Source organism: Homalodisca vitripennis, chromosome 7 (genome assembly GCF_021130785.1).
Source record: "Homalodisca vitripennis isolate AUS2020 chromosome 7, UT_GWSS_2.1, whole genome shotgun sequence".
NCBI lineage: Eukaryota > Metazoa > Arthropoda > Insecta > Hemiptera > Cicadellidae > Homalodisca > Homalodisca vitripennis.
The window spans coordinates 61,183,649-61,201,845 of NC_060213.1; the positions used below are offsets into that span (position 1 = coordinate 61,183,649).

The window sequence follows — 18,197 nt, forward strand, 5'->3', positions numbered from 1 at the left end:
GATTTAGCTGAATGTTAGTGAATATTTTTACATTGGTCTTATAACCATTGTAGTTAATCCATGAGAAAATTACAGAGTAAATAAATTTGAAGCAATGAAGTACACAAACATATGATATTTTACACGTAACATAGTAACACACCTCATAAAATATCTCAAGAAAGATTTCATCTATGGACTTTAAATATTCCAAGAAACTTTATTTCTACATAGACAATAATATGGTACATGTCCACCTAACCATTGGATTTGGCTGAGCTCCACTGAAGCCCATCACTCAATAGACTGTCACAATTTCTCTATTTGTCTGCCTGAGGGATGTAAAAATTTCTTTTCTACAGAAATACATGATTATGTGTGTCTTTCTAAAGTGCATGTCAATAATAAATTGAGCTATGGACTTGAAATTTTGCAAGGTAAAAGCCTGTTACAAAAACATGTTGTAATGTACTCCTACCTTGTACTTTGTAACTAAAGCAGTTTCCTTTCGATGAGTCATGAGAATAATTGCTAAACAAAGACAGCACAGCTTTGAAGAGGGGTTAACAGAAGAGAGGATATGTGCAGGTTGGGATACAGATGCATTCATAACGTCTACATTCCTAAAACTTGTAACTTCAACTGGTTCGGAGAGTACTATGGTGGGTTTTCCTATAAACCATGTGACATCATACTCAATACACCCATACACAAAGCTGTGGTTAGTCAACTACAATACACGACAAAGCATTTTAGTAGTCCCTTATCCATTTTTAGGAATCCTAGCTTGAAATAACGCAAGATAAAAATATAAATTTTGAAACGATCAGCACAGTTTTCAATAGAACCATCTTATTTTAATACTATACATAATGCAAATATTCGGTACTGGAAGAAATATTCATGTAACCCAAGATTCTAAATTAAAAACATTAAAATTATCCATGTTTTACTGTTTTAAAACTATAAAGATTATAAAAGATAAGAACCAAGTTATGCCGGGATTAAAATTAAAAATGTATAGTAAATAACATTTGCAAATTAAATATATTTAATATCTGGCAAGATTATTAAACTTTAAATAATCAATTTCTTTCTATAAATCAGAAAACTAAAAATATTTTCAATTCCAATAAATATATCTAGAAATATTATGAAAAACTTTAGATAAGATTTATGCTGAAACACAAACCTGTCATCTCGATCTAATTCATCTCGAGTTCGCCTCAATCGCTTGCATGGGAGGGCTCTCACTTCTGGTGGGATTATTTCCATTGGGGAAGGAGGAGGAAGTTCAGGACTAGGAGATCTCTTCTCTCTGGGTATTATTCCTTGCACCAGAGGCAGACCCGATTTTCTCTTTCTCCTTTTGCTCGCCTCCACTCTTTGTCTTGCTTTGAGCATCATCAGTCTTCTGCTACTTTTCCTCAGTTCCACTGTGGTTTTGTCTCGCTTTTCAGTATTCAAGGTTGCTTCAGTTTTATTGATCTTGTTTTCTACTTTGGGCGATTCCTTGATTTCAGTCTTTGAAATTTCCTTGACTTCAGCCTTAGGCACATCCTTTGTTTCGAGCTTTGGCGTTTCTTTAACTTCATTCTTATGCACTTCTTTGATTTCAGCAGCCTTGAATACTTCTGTAGTTTCACCTGAAGTTTCAGTAACTTCAACTTCAGTTGTTTCTGAAACTTCATTTTTCTCTGTAACAATTGCCTTGTGTACTTCCTTATTCACAGCCTTCGTAGTTTCTTTAGTTAAAACTTTGAGGGTTTCTTTCACTAAACCTTTGGAATTTTCTTTTAACAAAGGTTTGTGTGTGTCTTTAGTCGATGCTTTGGATGTTTCTTTATTTAAACCTTTGGATGGTTCTTTTATTATAGTCCTGTGTGTTTCTCTTAGTACTACTTTGGGTGTTTCGAGTTTCTTTGCTAATCGAGTAATTAAAGGTTTTACTGAATCACTTGCTCTCTTTATTCGTTGATTTGAAGGTATTTCTTCTACAATTTTATCTATCCTTTCACACAGAGGTTTGGCCTCTTCCACAAGTGTTTCAGGAATCTCTTTGACTTTTGTATCATCTACTTTTTTCATACATAAAACTGGTGCAGGTAAATCCTGTAAATTATCCCTAATTTCATTTTGACATTTTGTCTTTTCTAATTCATTAATAGATGGTAATTCTAAAAGACTAGTAGATATTATTTCCAATGGTTTCTTCTTCTTTTTCTTTTTAATTGGAAAACCAGTACGATTAATACGATTCCTTCTCCTAATTTTTGCTTTTACCACACCCATAACTTTCTTCAACACTAGATCCGAAGGAGAGAGTTTGGTGACATGAACTCTGACATCACATATAACTTTCCTCTTTTTCATTTTTTTCTCCTCATCACCACTTGAATCGTTCAGTCTTTTGGGCCTATTCCTACCATTATGAGATTCATCTAATTTCAGTATCGGTTTAGACAGAGGTTCAGAGGCTTCATAGCTTTTCAACTTTTCACTGAGCTGAGATAAGACAGTATCCATGTTGTTGACATGAGGAGGAGGAATGGCTACAAGACTCATCAGTTCATCTGCTTTTGAAGAGGGCTCAAAAACCCCTGCCGGTGGTTTGTTCCTTAAACGACTTGATTTTAGAGTATTTTCAGCAGGTGGGATTGGTGTTATTAGAGGAGCATTGGGAGGTATTTTAGCTGCTGATCTCGTGCTGAGGAGTCCAACATTCTGAGGAATTGGTTTTGTTAACTCAGGAGCAGGAGTTGTAATATTTTTTGACTCAGCAGAAGCGGACAAGGCAGCAGCTTTTTCTCTTGCAGCCGCTCTTTTGTTCAGCACGGCCTGCGTGGCTGACGTAACGACTGGAGCAGTACTCACAGCTTTCTCCTCAGGTTTCTCAACAGAAGATGTCATCCTTGAGGCTCGCTTGGTGGGAGGTGTTGCTGGTTGGACATTAGAATCTGCACTCCTTGTGTTCGCCCTCTTTGTCGCTGGTTGAACCTGACTGCTCACAGCTGGTGTTGTCACTTCACTTACAGCAGCAGAGGAACCTCTAGATCCCGATCGTTGCCTGGGAACCAAAGTTGGATGATCTGTTTTACTCGCCCCTTTAGATGTAGACCGTTTACTTTGTGGAGGGGTGGGGGAGGGTGACACAGTCCTCGGCACCGACTGATTGTTAGTACTTGAACTCCTTGAGCTCACTCTCTTCGTAGGTTGTGGGCTTCCAACAGAACTAACTTCACTCTTACTTCCTGAGAGGTTCCTGACAACTGGCGATGTCCCAGACCCTTTCTTCTCCATTTCCAGTCGATGCCGTTTCTTTGGCGTCACTATAACTGAACGAGATTCATGGGAATACCTTGTGATGGTAGCTTCTATCGCTTCATCGATGGAGTTCCTGTGCAAGTCGACTTTAGCTTTATTATCCGGTTTGTCCACTTTACTGCTATTGTTCCCAGACTTGGCCCCTGCCGCTGGATGGATCTTATCACTCACTTTCTCTGAGACACTCACGATGACAGACTTAGCGCTCACAGGCTTGGAGGGTTCCACTGCACTGTCAAGGTCAGGGGACTCAGCTGGCTCCATAGGCACTGCAGGGGTGGCTGAGATGTGGTAATGTCGTTTCTTCAGAGGCAACCGTTGCTCATTGTTCGCTTCTGGCCTGTCTCGGTTCTGCGAAAAAGATAAATTACAAATCATAACTGAATAATTTAGTAAAAAAAGTTTGAAACTCTGCCTAAAGATTATTAGACAGCATATTAAAGATTTTAATAAATTTATCTAAGCTGTTAAAACTTATTCAGTGTATTACAAAGCAACTTTGCATTTCTGTTATTGCTGTGTTTGGTTTAATTGGTGTAGTTTCAGACAGTTCTTAATTGTGGCATATTGATTATATATACAGAGTAAACAATCATATCTATTTTAAATTTCTTTAAAACATCAGAAGTAAAAAAAAAACAACATGTTTTTCAAGTTTTGTTTGATATTTTACCAAATATTTGTTTTCTTTATAATAACTATTACTATGTTCATTGTAAATATCGGTAATATTACTGCTATTGCTTGAACTTGATAAACATTGTGATAAAGAAAAATAAAAATTAATAAGTAAATCTCAGAAAAAGCTGCAATAGCTCTGACTGTAGACTGATAAGTCCACATAGGACTTATAAATACAAGAGAGAGCCTAATATACCCAAAACTCTAAACATAAATAAAATCTTAATTAAAACACATGTTTAACAAACACAAGTACAGTGGAACCTTGATATATTGAACCTCAATAAATCGAAGTTTGTCATTCCCTTAAAAGTGCTGTTTAGTTTAATGCTAATTTTACATCAATATCGAAGGTTGAAGGTAAATAACCTCAACATATCATATTTTCACCCTTAATTTTGCTTATTGTTAACCTCTACATACCGAAGTTTCAGTTTATCAGTGTCGAAGTACAGTACCATATATTTGATGTCGAGACATGAATCTCTCACCACCAACACTCCTTTGTTGACTGTTGTTGCCAGTGGTGAATCACCACTCCACCCTGTTTGATTTGGACGTTACAATGATTCAAGTGGAATTAAGTTCATTACCATGATTGTGTGAATTAGTGAACTGTGTGCGTTAGATTTGCAACTGTGACAGTATTTCATATAAAAAGTGTGATGGCAAATGTATTTTATTTACATAACTTTTTCAATAGATTAATATTTCATGTTTCCATTTATACTGTAATGCTGTATGTTTTGTTAAAATTAATAATTTAAATTTGTGTACAAACCTGGTTATAACTTCATACCCGTAAAGTGTACTCACTTCCCGATAAAATATTCATAATCACGCCTACATTATTACTGTAGTTGTTGTGTACCTCTTTATATTAAAGGCTGCCCCAAACAGCCTTGATATATCGAACCTCATTACATCGAAATTCTCGATATATCAAAGTTTTGTATTTCCATTTTACATTCGATATATCGAGGTTCCACTGTAGTATCTGAACTGTGTCATTTAAATTACCTTAGTTGTTTCAACAGTACTTTTCTTAGGACGTCGCTTGACAACTGAAGGTGTCACAGTGGTGTTTGTGGCACTACCCTGTGTTGGTGTTCTTTCCTTGGCAGTATCCGCCTCGGGCCCAGAATCTCTGTCTCGTTCACTGCCCTTCCTCTTTTTCACAATCCGTTTAACCCTGAATATTGACGGCAACATGGGAGGATTGTCAGAACTCTTAGTTTGAACTGCTTCAGTATTAATTTTACACATCTTGCTGAAATCCTGGATGAGTTTCTCAAGATCCATCACGAACCTTGGGTCAAGGCTATTCAGATTCTTCCTAATTTTCTTTCTCTTTTTGTGTTTGTGCTGTCTGACTTTCATTAGGCCCTTGGACAAAGCTAGTGACCGACCCTGCATCGTTATCTTTCTTCGTCCTTTCTTACGCTTCTCCAGACTGGCTCCTAGTTTATGTCTGAGGCTCACTTTGGCGTCCGACAACGGACTTTTGCAACTTGATGAACCAATTTTCTCACTAAGGGACTTGGGTACCCTCGCTAATGGCAATGGAATATCCAAACGTTTGCTGACCCTCTCACAGATGTCATGTAGAAGACTTCCACTGCTCTTTAAATGTGGATCATGTCTTGCCGTGTAAGCCAGTCTATCCTCTCCTCTGTCCTTGCCCTTGGTTCCTAGACCACTTAAGGGTTTCTTGTTTTTTCCGCTGCCAAGAGGCAGCATAGGCTCTAGAGTAGGTGGTGTCTTCTTGGGTCTACCTGGTCCCCGCTTCCCCGGTACCATACCTGGCAACTTCGGCAGTTCGTCATTGCTTTCTACCATGTTCACAACTGTCTTCTGGTTTGGTGCGTGTCTATAGAAGGGTGGCACTTTTAAGCACATCTCTTGCGTGCCTCAGTTCTTCCTTGTTCAGTAGCATCTCTGGGTTGATCAGTTTCCTCCTCTTTCTCCTGCCTGATCCCTTCGGCCTACCAGGCCCTCGCTTTCCACCAATCTCACCCAGCAGGTCTGCTGTCGTTGCATAAAGCTTTGAGATTTTCTCCTAAAACAAAAAAAAAAAAAACAATAAATCAAATATGGAAGAAAATAACATTTACTAAATGTTTGAGCACTACAGTAAGCAAACAATAATATTTAAAATCGTTTCTTACAAATTTGGGAGGCTAATATTGAAAAATTGTATTACACATACAATCTTCTCCGTACGTTTTTATAGAAACTAATTGTAGAAAGACAAATGAAATAGTATGACAACCTTATATCATACTGTACTAAACAAAACCATTCACCCTAGAATACAATAATATTATTGAACACCACATTATTAAGTATTATACATCAATTTTAATATTTACAAAATGAAACTGCATTCTTTTAGTACTTGCATTCTTAAGCATAGTTAACATTAAAAATAGATCTGGCAGTTGTAAAACTTGTAATGGCAGACAACACTTTGGTATTTGTACTCACTATCATTTAAAGGTATGTAGATTGTAAATTTTGAAAATAAAGTATACTTTATAAACTACTACATATTTTCTTGTTTAGTACATTACAGGGAGTATTTATTTAGTTTTAGAAGCTTTTCCATTGCTAAAGAAGAATAGGTCTAAAAGGTAATTGGAAAATTAGCGATTAATAAACAATTAATAAAGAAGCTGTGATACATCAAAATATACCAAATCTATGCAGAGATGAAAAACAAGTGACACATTTTCAAATTTGTTCTTCATTTTAAAAGAAAATAATAAACTTTTAGTTAGTGAAAAAAGGGTATTTCAAATGATTGATAGTTATACATAGACAAACTCAGTTCATTACGAAAAATATCACTAATTAGTACAATTCACAAGAAAAATATTTATATAATTTTTTTACATTAAATTAGCATCAATAATGACTCAAAGGAAAACACTAGTGACTAGTCATGTTACAGAAACAGTGTAAACAACATTCACAATGAAATTTATATAAGATGTAGGTATTTGTAAATAATTTGAAACATATATTCTTGTTGAGAAAGAAATGCTACAGGTACAACTAGTTAACATCATTGCCACAAGAAGTTTTTCACATCAAACTGAGGAATTAAAACTCAGTTATTATATGCATTCTTAAAGCGGCCAAGCACATGTTTGTTTATTTTTAGAAGTAAATACACTAGGAACTAGTGATTATCCACAGTACTGTTTCAAAGTACATTATAAAAATGAAAATTTTTCATAATTCACTATGAAAAATACATATGCCATATTTACTTTTTTGGTATAAATCCATCTTAAACAAAAAGTAGTTCAATGGAAGCTTTAATTTTTTTTACGAGGAACTTTAGTATGGTATAAAAATCATAATGTCTGACTACCAAATTTCTTTTGTGAGTGTAATGCAACAAACACGCCATAAGTGACTGTTGTTAGAAGCCAGGCTGTTTTGTCGTCACCCATAGTGATATTTTCATGCACTGTCCGATATATTGTTATGTTTCAAGACAGATATACTTAGCGGTCAACCGCATATCTGACGCTACAGATAGGATACTCACTGTGTGTTGTTTAGGTGGTGGGGCAGGTGAGTGGGCGGGAGGGTGCCAGGCGGGGGAGCACTGGTGAGAGGGGGAGCCGGCTACTGACTGGATCCCACTGTCTGGGGAAACATTGGACACAGAGCAGTCCAGCCGCATGTAATCCAACTCGGGCATCACCAATCTGTTACATAATTAGTAATATTACATTATTTGTGTAGAATTTAGGACAATATATAAGATAGTTCAATTGAATGAATAAAAACAACTGACACAAAATGTATGGCTCAAATCGTTAATTGTAATAAAATGTTGACTGCAGTGCAATAATAATAATAATAATAATTGGATATTATACTAAACAGTGTGAAACAGTTGATGTAACATTACGATAAAAAACAAAGAAACAATCCAACGAGTTGGTTACACATTGACCTACTTATACTAACAGTTGTGTCATGATAGTTTTTATTGAGATCAATTTATATGACGTTTGTCAAAAAAGTATCCGACCTCCCTTTGCTGGACGATTGTTTAGCAACCGTCTCAGACCAGATATGGGGGTGAAGGTGGAACACATCCAAGACTCCCACCGGTCATTCCGCTCAGTCAATGAGTCACAGCAGTCTTTCCAAATGTTATTAGATGTCTTGTGCAGCACTAACTGTGACAGAACGTTTTGAACAAGAGCCAGAAACTTGGCTATTCTGTATCAGAGGCAATTCCTAAGATACACAGAGCCTTTGGTGACAATTATATGAGTAATACTCAAATAGGTAGCCAAATTTTAGTGAACAGTTACACATGATCTGGCAGACCTGCAACGGCCGAGGATGCAGTGGCGAAGGAAATGGCCTGAGCTGTGAACTAGTTGCCATCAACGTAGTTCAAGCTCATACAGTAGATCATAATTCAATATAAACTGACTGTATGGAAGTTCAGATAGTCCCGAAGGCTACGAGGATGCTGTAGGAAGGAAACGGCCTGAGCTGTGAACTAGTTGCCATCAACGTAGTTCAAGCTCATACAGTAGATCATAATTCAATATAAACTGACTGTATGGAAGTTCAGATAGTCCCGAAGGCTATGAGGATGCTGTAGGAAGGAAACGGCCTGAGCTGTGAACTAGTTGCCATCAACGTAGTTTTAAGCTCATACAGTAGATCATAATTCAATATAAACTGACTGTATGGAAGTTCAGATAGTCCCGAAGGCTATGAGGATGCTGTAGGAAGGAAACGGCCTGAGCTGTGAACTGGTTGCCATCGACATAACACCAGCTCATTCAGCAGATCATATTCAGTATCAACCACATTTCTAACAGTTCTAATACAACTTCATGTGATTACTGGCTGTTCCCAACATTCAAAGTCCTCCAAAAGAGAAAGATTTGAAGATGAGGAACAAATCACATAAAATGCAACAAGGGATTTGTGAGCCATTCTGTAAGATGAGTTCATGGAAAATATCCGAAAGTGGGAGAAGCTTTGGACAATAGTAGTGGCTTCTGGATGGTATTACTTTTAAAGGGAATCGAATTATGATTGCCGTCAAGTGATTTGTGTTCTTACCAAAAGTTCAACTCAGATATTAAGATAATCCTTGTATTTTGTGCTAATTAAATTGGTGATATGTACCACAATCATTTGTGTTTGACCAGCATTTCTTCACATGCCAAATTGTGTTTTTTAGCATATGAATATCCTAGTACTTAGTTATGTTCACTATTGCATTTGTTCTTCAATCACCTCATTTAATTTTCAATGTGGATGTTATGACAGAAGTAGTTATGAACTTAACTTGATTGAAAAATTTAAGTATTTTACTTACGTATCTTAAACTTAAAAGCACTACAAATGGCGAAATAGAAAATGTTCTTTTTAATCCACAGGTAACAGCCAGTAGCCTATGTGTCGGGAGAATTTGCTCAAATTATGCATCTGAGCCGTAAGACAATTATTGTTTGTCAAGAATGATTTAAGAGAACAGTGCTGACTGAAATTTTGCTTCGTGCTTATGAAGAATGCTGTTAAAATTAACACAACAAAAAATGCAGCATATAACAGACAAATTTGCTTATTCCAGAAAACATTAACAACTTACAAATATGGTGTTGTGTCAGTGAATCAGTTAGTTTATGAGGGATTTTAAAATTTAAAAAGCAAGAATAAAATGTTCAATTGGTCCCAAGCTTCCCCCCTCCCCGGAATATCACTAAATTTTCCAAATAGATTGAATATTTATACAAAATTTGTGCAACCATGCTTGAAGGTTAATACAAATCAACTAAAGATGTTAAATGGAGCAACTTTTATTTTTATGGACAATATGGGTATGAGAGGGATCACTGCGAAAGGTGTCTGAGAGGTCACTGTTTCATCTTGAAAGAGATAGCTACTTCCATCAACAGACCTTACTGCAACAAAACTTCTGACCCAAGATAAATAACACTGACAGAGCAATTATCATATAACAAAAGTTCTAATCAGCATTACAACAGAAAGTTTAGGATACTTTACTCATATTATTTTTCAAAAATTTTTAAAGTTTAAAATCATAGAGTGTATCAACTGAAGAATTTACCTGTTCTGTGGATCATTGGAGGTTGTGTTGTTTTGAGGTGCCTTAGAGTTCTTGGGAGGCCTGCCCCGCCGTCTCCGCAGTGCAGGCACAGTGGCCGCCACCTCTCGACTGGGGGAGGGCGTCACCTTGGGGCACTTAGACTTGGATAACTGCTCTGTCTTCTCCACAAACTGTTCCAGCAGAGTTGAAGAGTACCCGACCTGACAACATCATCACATTACCATTACCATTAGCTATAGGATTTCAAAACAATTTTCAAATAATTTTAAACCTATTTGTAATGAAAACTATTATTTTCTTCTAGCCCAAATTGCTAGAATTATTTGCCGTCTCCATGGTTCAAAGTAGGATAGAATTACCAGTACCAAGTTTTATACTTTGATTAAAAATGTATTAAACCCAGTACAAAATTAAAAAACTGTAGTCAATCAATGCTTTTCCACATTCCAAATTTAGAAGAAAAGACAATTATTAGACAGGGTAAAATCATCAGTTTTAGTTTCCTCAACGCATCTCTACACAATACTGAAATTTAGTTCCAGCATGATTCAAATCGGCTTTAATGGGAGACTACACACCCTATCCAGTCAGTACTTGGCACAACCTCCCCGTAGTCTCACACCCTATAATGACATGTTTGAGTAAAATAGGCTATTTTATGATATCAAGGGAGCAATGCTGTGCCAAATTACATGCAACACAAATGCCAGAGGCAACTCTAGTACAGAGTGTCAATACCATCAGTTCAGGTTAACTTACAAATCAATGTGCATTCCCAAAACATGATAAATCCTGTTTCCTTGTAGAGTACATCATCCATAAACATAGCTGATTATAAATTCTTGTTCATGATGTTTAAAACAGGAGGGTAAAAGAGACTTGTCAGATTAACCTTTCAATCTATACTGACACAAATTCTCCATATTGGCCAATTGAAGAAACATTGTAAACAAACTTTTAACAAATTGGTTAAAGTTCAATAGAATAGTACTTTTTCTTTTAAGGATTGGGAACCAATAACTAACATTCTGAAACTATGACAATTTCAAATATTGATACAGTATAGTCAAGCGGAGTATCAAATTAAACGAATAGCCTATTTCATGTCAATATTAATATTAATTTAAATTTGAAACTAATAGAGGAAATGAATTTAAAAAAAAATCATTTAAAGGTTGCAAAATAAAACATAATTTGTTTACAAATAAAACTTCAGGATTTTAAATTACCATCATATGAAAAGATATGTTAATTTCACTGCCAAAATCTCGATTAAAAAAAACAAAAACTTTAAATATTTTAAAACAATACTGTGTTGAGTATTTAAATTCAAGTTGTACTTACAATCGGTCTTTCACTCAACAGAGCAAATCAACTTAAAATTATTGATTTGTGATTGTAATCAACTATATTTTCAGTGTTTTACTTAAGCTTTCTGTAACTGAAAAGTCCCATCTCGTGACTGCATGAGTAATTAATTGGCAGATCTAATGTCAAGACAAGGTGAGAAGTAGCTACTTTGTAAGCATCAAACACACCTCGTCATGTTCATCATCATCGCCTGATGCACTGCTCTGGTGCCTCGCCTCCTCCTCGTCTCCTGGACCCTCCGAGTCCAGGTCTATCCGTTTGATGGCCTCACTCACAATCTGCTCTTGCTCGGGTAGTAGTTCCATGTCCGAGCTGCTCTCCTGCCCAGTCCCCACTCCAGGACGAGGTGCCGCCCCTCCCTTCCCTCCTGCTGCACCTCGTCCCTCACCACTGCTCACATCCTCGAACCCGTCGAACAACGGAGCCCCGCCCACCACATCGGGAAGTATCGCTGCCAAGTCCTCCTGGTTGATCACCTGACAACAGAAATTTATTAATTAATTCAAATGAATACATTTGCCAGGAATAACTCCTTGAAGCCTGGAGAGTAAAAGCTTCAAAATTTACTGTATTATATGGATGATACAAAGATATAAAGATAAATCCAGTTAGTAACGTAGGATTTGCATTAGTCATGATTACCTTTGGGGTAGCTACAACCTGTTGTATGCTTTAATCTGTCTTTAATGACATGGTCGCTCCTCAATAAATGCTTATGACACAATGAAAATTTATATGATCATTTATTGAAGGCAGTAGAACGAATGTTGTCAGTAGGAACTTTATGAGGGTGACTTTGTAATTGTTTCTTTCCCCCTTCAATATACTACTAAATATGCACAGAAACTTAAAATAAAATGGTGATACAATGAAATAATTTATTTTAATTAGCCTACCATTTCAAATTGTAGTAAAATGTCTCTTACATTCCTGTTTAAAAGAAATAAGATGTAACAAAGGAAATGTTAAGTGATTCAGGCTCAGGCAAGACAAGGGATATTTACTAGTCTTATACATTGTTAAGTTCATAAGTAGAAATAGCGTTATACACATAACGGTCATCTTGTCTTATCGTCAGGAGTCACAGTTTTTATTTAAAATACTGAATGTACATTTTTTCATGAATGGAAGGAAAACAGAGGCATATACAGCCTATTCTTTCTTCTCCAGCTAGACTGACAGGATGAAACATTTATGTTTATAAACATTAGAAACACAGTTTAAATACTGTCAGTCTATTAAGTTGTGAAACAAAGAAGGAGGAAACAACCTTGAGCGAAGATAAACAACTTCTTACCGATGGCTTCAAGGTTACATTAGTCAAAAGTCTTCACTGAGTGATCTGTAAATTGAAGTTACTACAACAAATATAAATAGCATACAACCAAACGATAGTATGTTATTACATTTATCTGATAAGTAATTTAACGGATAACATTTATTAAATAAAGTACCGGTTTTATAATTTCCCAAAGAGCTGTTAAATGCCAATAGTATTAGATATTATTATTGCCTCAGCTTTCGGCTAAGTACTTGTAATCCTTTAAAAATCAGTATTTAGAACAGTCGGCATTAATTTAGATTTAGTATAACGTTATTAACTTCCAGCATACAACACGGGTATTTGAAAAAGAACTCCTAATTTTATATAACACTTAATAGACGAAATTAATGAAAACTTCATAAACAAGTGCAAACAATGGAAGAGATTACCTTAACCCTTTCGACACAAGCACACGAGACCGCCATCTACCAGAAACTGCCAAAGCCTACTTTAACGCTTTTACAGTACATTATGTTTCACTATTATGTACTGGCCTTAGTTTTTAGGCAAATTGAGTTATTTTTATCTTGTTTTGTAGCAAACTTTATGTACTATTAAATATATCTAATTATATATTAATTGACTAAATATTACACTCATTAAAAACTTGTTTTTCATGACATTTTATATTAACAAATCGGTGCTTAACATTTATTTTCCAATGTCACAAACATATTTATTATATTTTAAATACTGAGTTATTAAATATAATACTCTTCACAAAATTTCCAAACATTCATTTTACATAGTTCAAATTTTAAGTGTTATTATTTTAAACTGTTAATACGAGGTGTGTTCAAAAAGTAACAGGAATTTCAAGTTTTGTGGGTTTGAAGATCCCGATTGTCCAGATTTATATATGTATATAAAATGTATGTATGTATATTTATAAAATCACTTTTTAAAACGCACATTTACGACGGGATAATGTGTGGACACTTTTCTTACAATTAAATTAAATAAAAAACAGTATCTTGTTACTGCTTTAGGCAGTTTTTTCTCTAATGCATAGAGAACAATTTCGTTAATTAAAAACAAATAGCTTATTTACTTCAATAAAAGTTCAAAAGAGTCCAAACAAACTTTGAAAGTTACTAAATAAATGTTTTTGATCAATCGGACAATAGTGGTTTCCATTTGAACCTCGGTTGTCTAACCAATCAGACATTGGTATTCTTCGGCTGGACCTTGTTGGTCTAATAAATAGGACGCTGGCCACCAAGGGGTTTAACTATCTCCTAATGTTAGTTAACTTTAACATACATTCGTCTTGTTACCCTACATATGCCTAGACGATTTCCACTTCTCGCTAGGTTTACATCAAAATAGCAGTTGTTAACTCTCAGTTAACGTCATGAATCTTATATCCGGATTTCGTAGAAACCAAGATATTGGCCAGCCCTGCCTATCCACGTTCCTGAAAAACGAGTGACAAGCCCTTTATCCATCTTCTACTTGGGGTGAAGACATTCTGTCTCAGTATAAGTCCCTGTTTATTGGTCTTTCTACAAAAATGAGAGGATCAATCAATTGACTTTCCATCAAACCGTACCATACGTGTTCCAATCACAAAAATTGATGCCTAATAGAATTGAAAAGTAATTGTATTGAAGGGTGGAGTTAACACTATGAAGTCCTCTCTTCCACTTAACCTTAATACCAATCAATCTATTACAAGAGAACGGTTTACAAAAAAATTCTTACTTTCATAAGCTATTGAAACCTTTTGATTTTCAATTAGCAGTTAACTTTCATAACAGTTAGCCTACAAAGTACCTTTAGGCATTCATTCCTAATTATTAACTATTTCTAGCTGATGTTCTCTAGACTCTGAACACATAGATTTATTCAAAAGTAACTTCAAAAGTTCTTAGTGTAACATGCAATTTCTCTTTTCAATAGGCAACTTGTAGGGGTTGGAATTTTTAAGCGTTCAACTCAAAAATCATCTGGGAATTTATTTGAACCATTACCTGGCAAGATCAACAGTGTTATGTATGTTGGGTTTAAGGCTATAAAGGGATATCGGTCTATAGCACTGCCGAAAATAATCTTCTCTGCTCGCCTTGCTTGATATAGTTACCAGTTTTTTTTATTTTTCTTTGTTTTTGTTTTTTTGCTTGCCTAAAAAGTGCTGGACTGCTGCTTCAAGTATTCCTTTCTTGGTTATCTTCTTCTTTTCCTGATTTTCTTTACTGCAAATGCAGTGCTCAGACAGGTAAATTACTCAAACAATATTGTTGAGGGTTATCTTTCTTCTCAGCCTCAGGAATGAATGTTACACCAACCTTTCTCCATGGTTACGGTATATAGTGAAGAGACAATACAGATTTCTGGTTCTTATTCTCTGGGTCATTCTCTAATTTCCAAAGCACTAGATATCTCTGTACCCTTCCTAAACATTACAGTCACATGAAGTTACATTGACTTCTACTGCAGTACTTCGTGGCTCGGTTGTGTAAACTATGTACTTCCTTTCAGATTCCTGACAGGTGAGGTGATTGTTCCTCCAGGAAGCATCCGTGTTGTTTGGCTTACTTTGTTTAAAACAGCTGGGTGTGTACTTCCCCATCACTACCTCAATGAATTCTTTGATTCTCCTATTTAGATTTAAGTAATTGCCTGACCTAGAGCTAATTTTAGCTAAATTACACTACAAGTAAAAATAATAAAGAAACAAAATATATCACTTGTCTAAAAAAAATTAAGATAAAATGATAACAATTATTGGTTACCTTCCTTGTAATTGTTACTAACAAAGTGCTTCTGGTCATCAAGTGGCAGAATGATGAAAAAGCAGATTCCGTAAATGATCCGATGAAGTTGGGTCGACTCTTCACCTCCTGAGGTAAAGTTCTTTTATGTGTTCTTCATTGTATGTTAAAAATATTTGTATGACGGAATCTACTGTTGTCAGACTTCTTCGTGCTACCTGCTCTAAACAGAGATCTCGAGGTGCTCACCTGAAGCTGCTCAGAGATGGGTATGTTGGCCTCAGGCTCGCCCAGTTGCTGGGCCAGCTGTGTGATGTCATCCCCACCCTCCCCCTCCCCCTCACGCCCATCTGTCTCCTCATCCTCTTCATCATCAGAGTCACAGCTATCCACCGCTCCGCTGCGGGCTCCATTGATCACCTGGAACATTACACATAATCTTCTAGTCAAGAGAAATAAGGTGAAATTTCCTGACACTAAAACGCTAAATCAAAAGTAATCGTTTCTTTAGTCGTTAATGAGTTAAAGTTTTTAAATATATTACGCTGGCATTTCTTATAATTTCACCTAAAATCCTTTAGTTTACTAAACTTACAACAATATCATACTCAGTACTAGTTTAAGACATAGAGCTATGACTTATGGTTAACAATTTTAAGAAACGATTCTTAGGAAAACAACAATAAACACTGAAACCAACTAAATGTGTTGATTACAAGCCAGACACCACTGACTGATACATAGGCCATGAAGAAAATTATGAGTTGATATCATCAGCACGAACTAGTACATGTGTTCCTCCAAGTAAAGAATAGAAATAAATGTGACAGAAATTTTGTTCTAAAATCTATATGAAATTCCCTAGGTTTAACCAATGGCCAATGGCATAGCGTAGCAGGTATGGTAGTTATTACAAGATAACCAAATCAAGCAACATCAAGCATGGCTGCTATCCATACAAAGCGGTCCGCCTGCCCAACTATTGGCGGTGGTTCGAAAGTCACCACTAAGCCGTTGGTCCCGGGTTAAGTGTTAGATAGGACTTCTTCCCTAACTTCATCTGGTAAAATAATACATTCCTTAACTTTTTTACAACAACCTTAGGTGGGGTTTGCACATTGAACGGATAATTAATCGTATCAATTCTGGAATTTATGCCATTAAAAGACAGTCTTGTTTATGCAGTTCATCAGTTCTAAAGAAACACGATCAATCCCATATTGCTTACATAATATGTGTGTATAGAGGATCTACACAGGCAGGTACAAAAATTTAAGTCAAAATTCTGTGAAAACAACATGACAAGTCATTAAAGGTTGTAGGTCTTCTCAGAGCAGTTCCATGTGTGAGCTGGAGATTCCGGCACGACATCACACAGGACATAGCACAGATAGCTTTTATCCTAATAAAAGCTATCTGTGCTATGTATATACAGCTCCAGTCAAACCCCTCTATCTGGCATTTTCCTGTGATGGTCTTACGGTTTGATTACGGTCCTACAAATATCAACATTTCTGAAACTTTCCTTTCTATTAAGCGCCTAAACAATAGCTTTTCTTAAGAGATATTCTGTCTTTTGACAGTTATTATCAGAATTTTGTATTGAACTTGTACCAATTTTAACACGTCTATTTCATATCTGAAGGTACTTTCGCCATAGATCTCCAGATTACAAAAAACTATTTCCATACTCAAAAATGGTAAAAATAAATTAGATAAAGATCCTACAAACTAATATTGTAACAGTAATTTATACTAGTTCTTTGAAAGGATTCTGTAAAAGAATACATTCTCTAACAGAATTTAATTTTTCCTTGAAAATTGCAATATTCTATCAAACCAACAATTTAGGTTTGGGTACAAGTTCAATACTTCGTCTGCTATCCCCTTTACACATGTTCTGTCCTCAAGCACACTCTTGGGTTGTTTAGCGATCTGAGCAATGCTTTTTATGTGATCGACCACGATATTCTTCTCACGAAGTTGCCCAATTATGGCATTTGAGGTTTTCTTCTTGACCAGTTCCATTAGTTTTATATTGGTGAAGTCCAGTGTGTCTAAACATTCATTTCATTTTATCTTATCTAACACTTACCTTTGAAATTTCATCTTCAGATCACCCAAAATGTATCACATCTTTTTAACATACCATCTAAAGGGTTTTTCATTTTGGGCGGGTAGATGTTGAGATGAAATAAAACAAGCTATGTATGATATATTAACGAAATTTATTTTTCACATGCCCATGTATGCCATTATGTATGGAATACGACATTGCTCAAATGTCCACTGCGTTGTTTCACAATGGTATGGATTCGAGTGATCTAATTTTCAATTACTCTGCCACATAAATCCAGTTGAATTGGAGCGATGACTTGGGTTATGTTGATCTTAAGTTCATCGGTTGATTGAGGCCTATTGGTATAGACCTGCAACTTTAGAAAACTCCAAAAAAAAAAAGTCTAAGGGCGTCATGTTGTTGTTCCCTGTGTGGCACGTAACGCCGTCCTGCTGAAACCACATGTCGTTTACGTCCATATCGTTGAATTTCGGCCAAAATAAATCTGTTATCATCGTTCTGTAGCCCTCGCCATTTACAGTAATGGCCTCACCAACATTGTTTTCAAAAAAATACGGACCAATCACGACAGCCCAACATCCGCACCAAACAGTAATCTTTTTG

The 18,197-nt window shown here is 35.9% G+C and overlaps 2 protein-coding genes across 4 annotated transcripts in view; both read right to left on the minus strand.

Annotated features, from left to right (window-relative positions):
• The window catches only part of LOC124365907 (histone-lysine N-methyltransferase ASH1L), a 32,120-nt gene extending 26,297 nt beyond the window's left edge, over positions 1-5,823 (minus strand). For all 3 annotated transcript variants that reach the window (XM_046822028.1, XM_046822029.1, XM_046822027.1), the window contains exons 1-2: positions 5,005-5,823; positions 1,172-3,654 (exon numbers count right to left, since the gene is read on the minus strand). In XM_046822028.1, coding sequence (XP_046677984.1) covers positions 1,172-3,654; positions 5,005-5,823 — 3,302 coding nt within the window. The remainder of the gene's footprint in view (positions 1-1,171; positions 3,655-5,004) is intronic.
• Positions 5,824-5,854: 31 nt separating this feature from the next.
• The window catches only part of LOC124365909 (nucleolar and coiled-body phosphoprotein 1-like), a 105,063-nt gene continuing 92,720 nt past the window's right edge, over positions 5,855-18,197 (minus strand). Inside the window, exons 7-11 of the mRNA XM_046822030.1 lie at positions 15,764-15,934; positions 11,644-11,952; positions 10,106-10,305; positions 7,544-7,706; positions 5,855-6,043 (exon numbers count right to left, since the gene is read on the minus strand). Of these exons, the coding sequence (XP_046677986.1) occupies positions 5,855-6,043; positions 7,544-7,706; positions 10,106-10,305; positions 11,644-11,952; positions 15,764-15,934 (1,032 nt within the window). The remainder of the gene's footprint in view (positions 6,044-7,543; positions 7,707-10,105; positions 10,306-11,643; positions 11,953-15,763; positions 15,935-18,197) is intronic.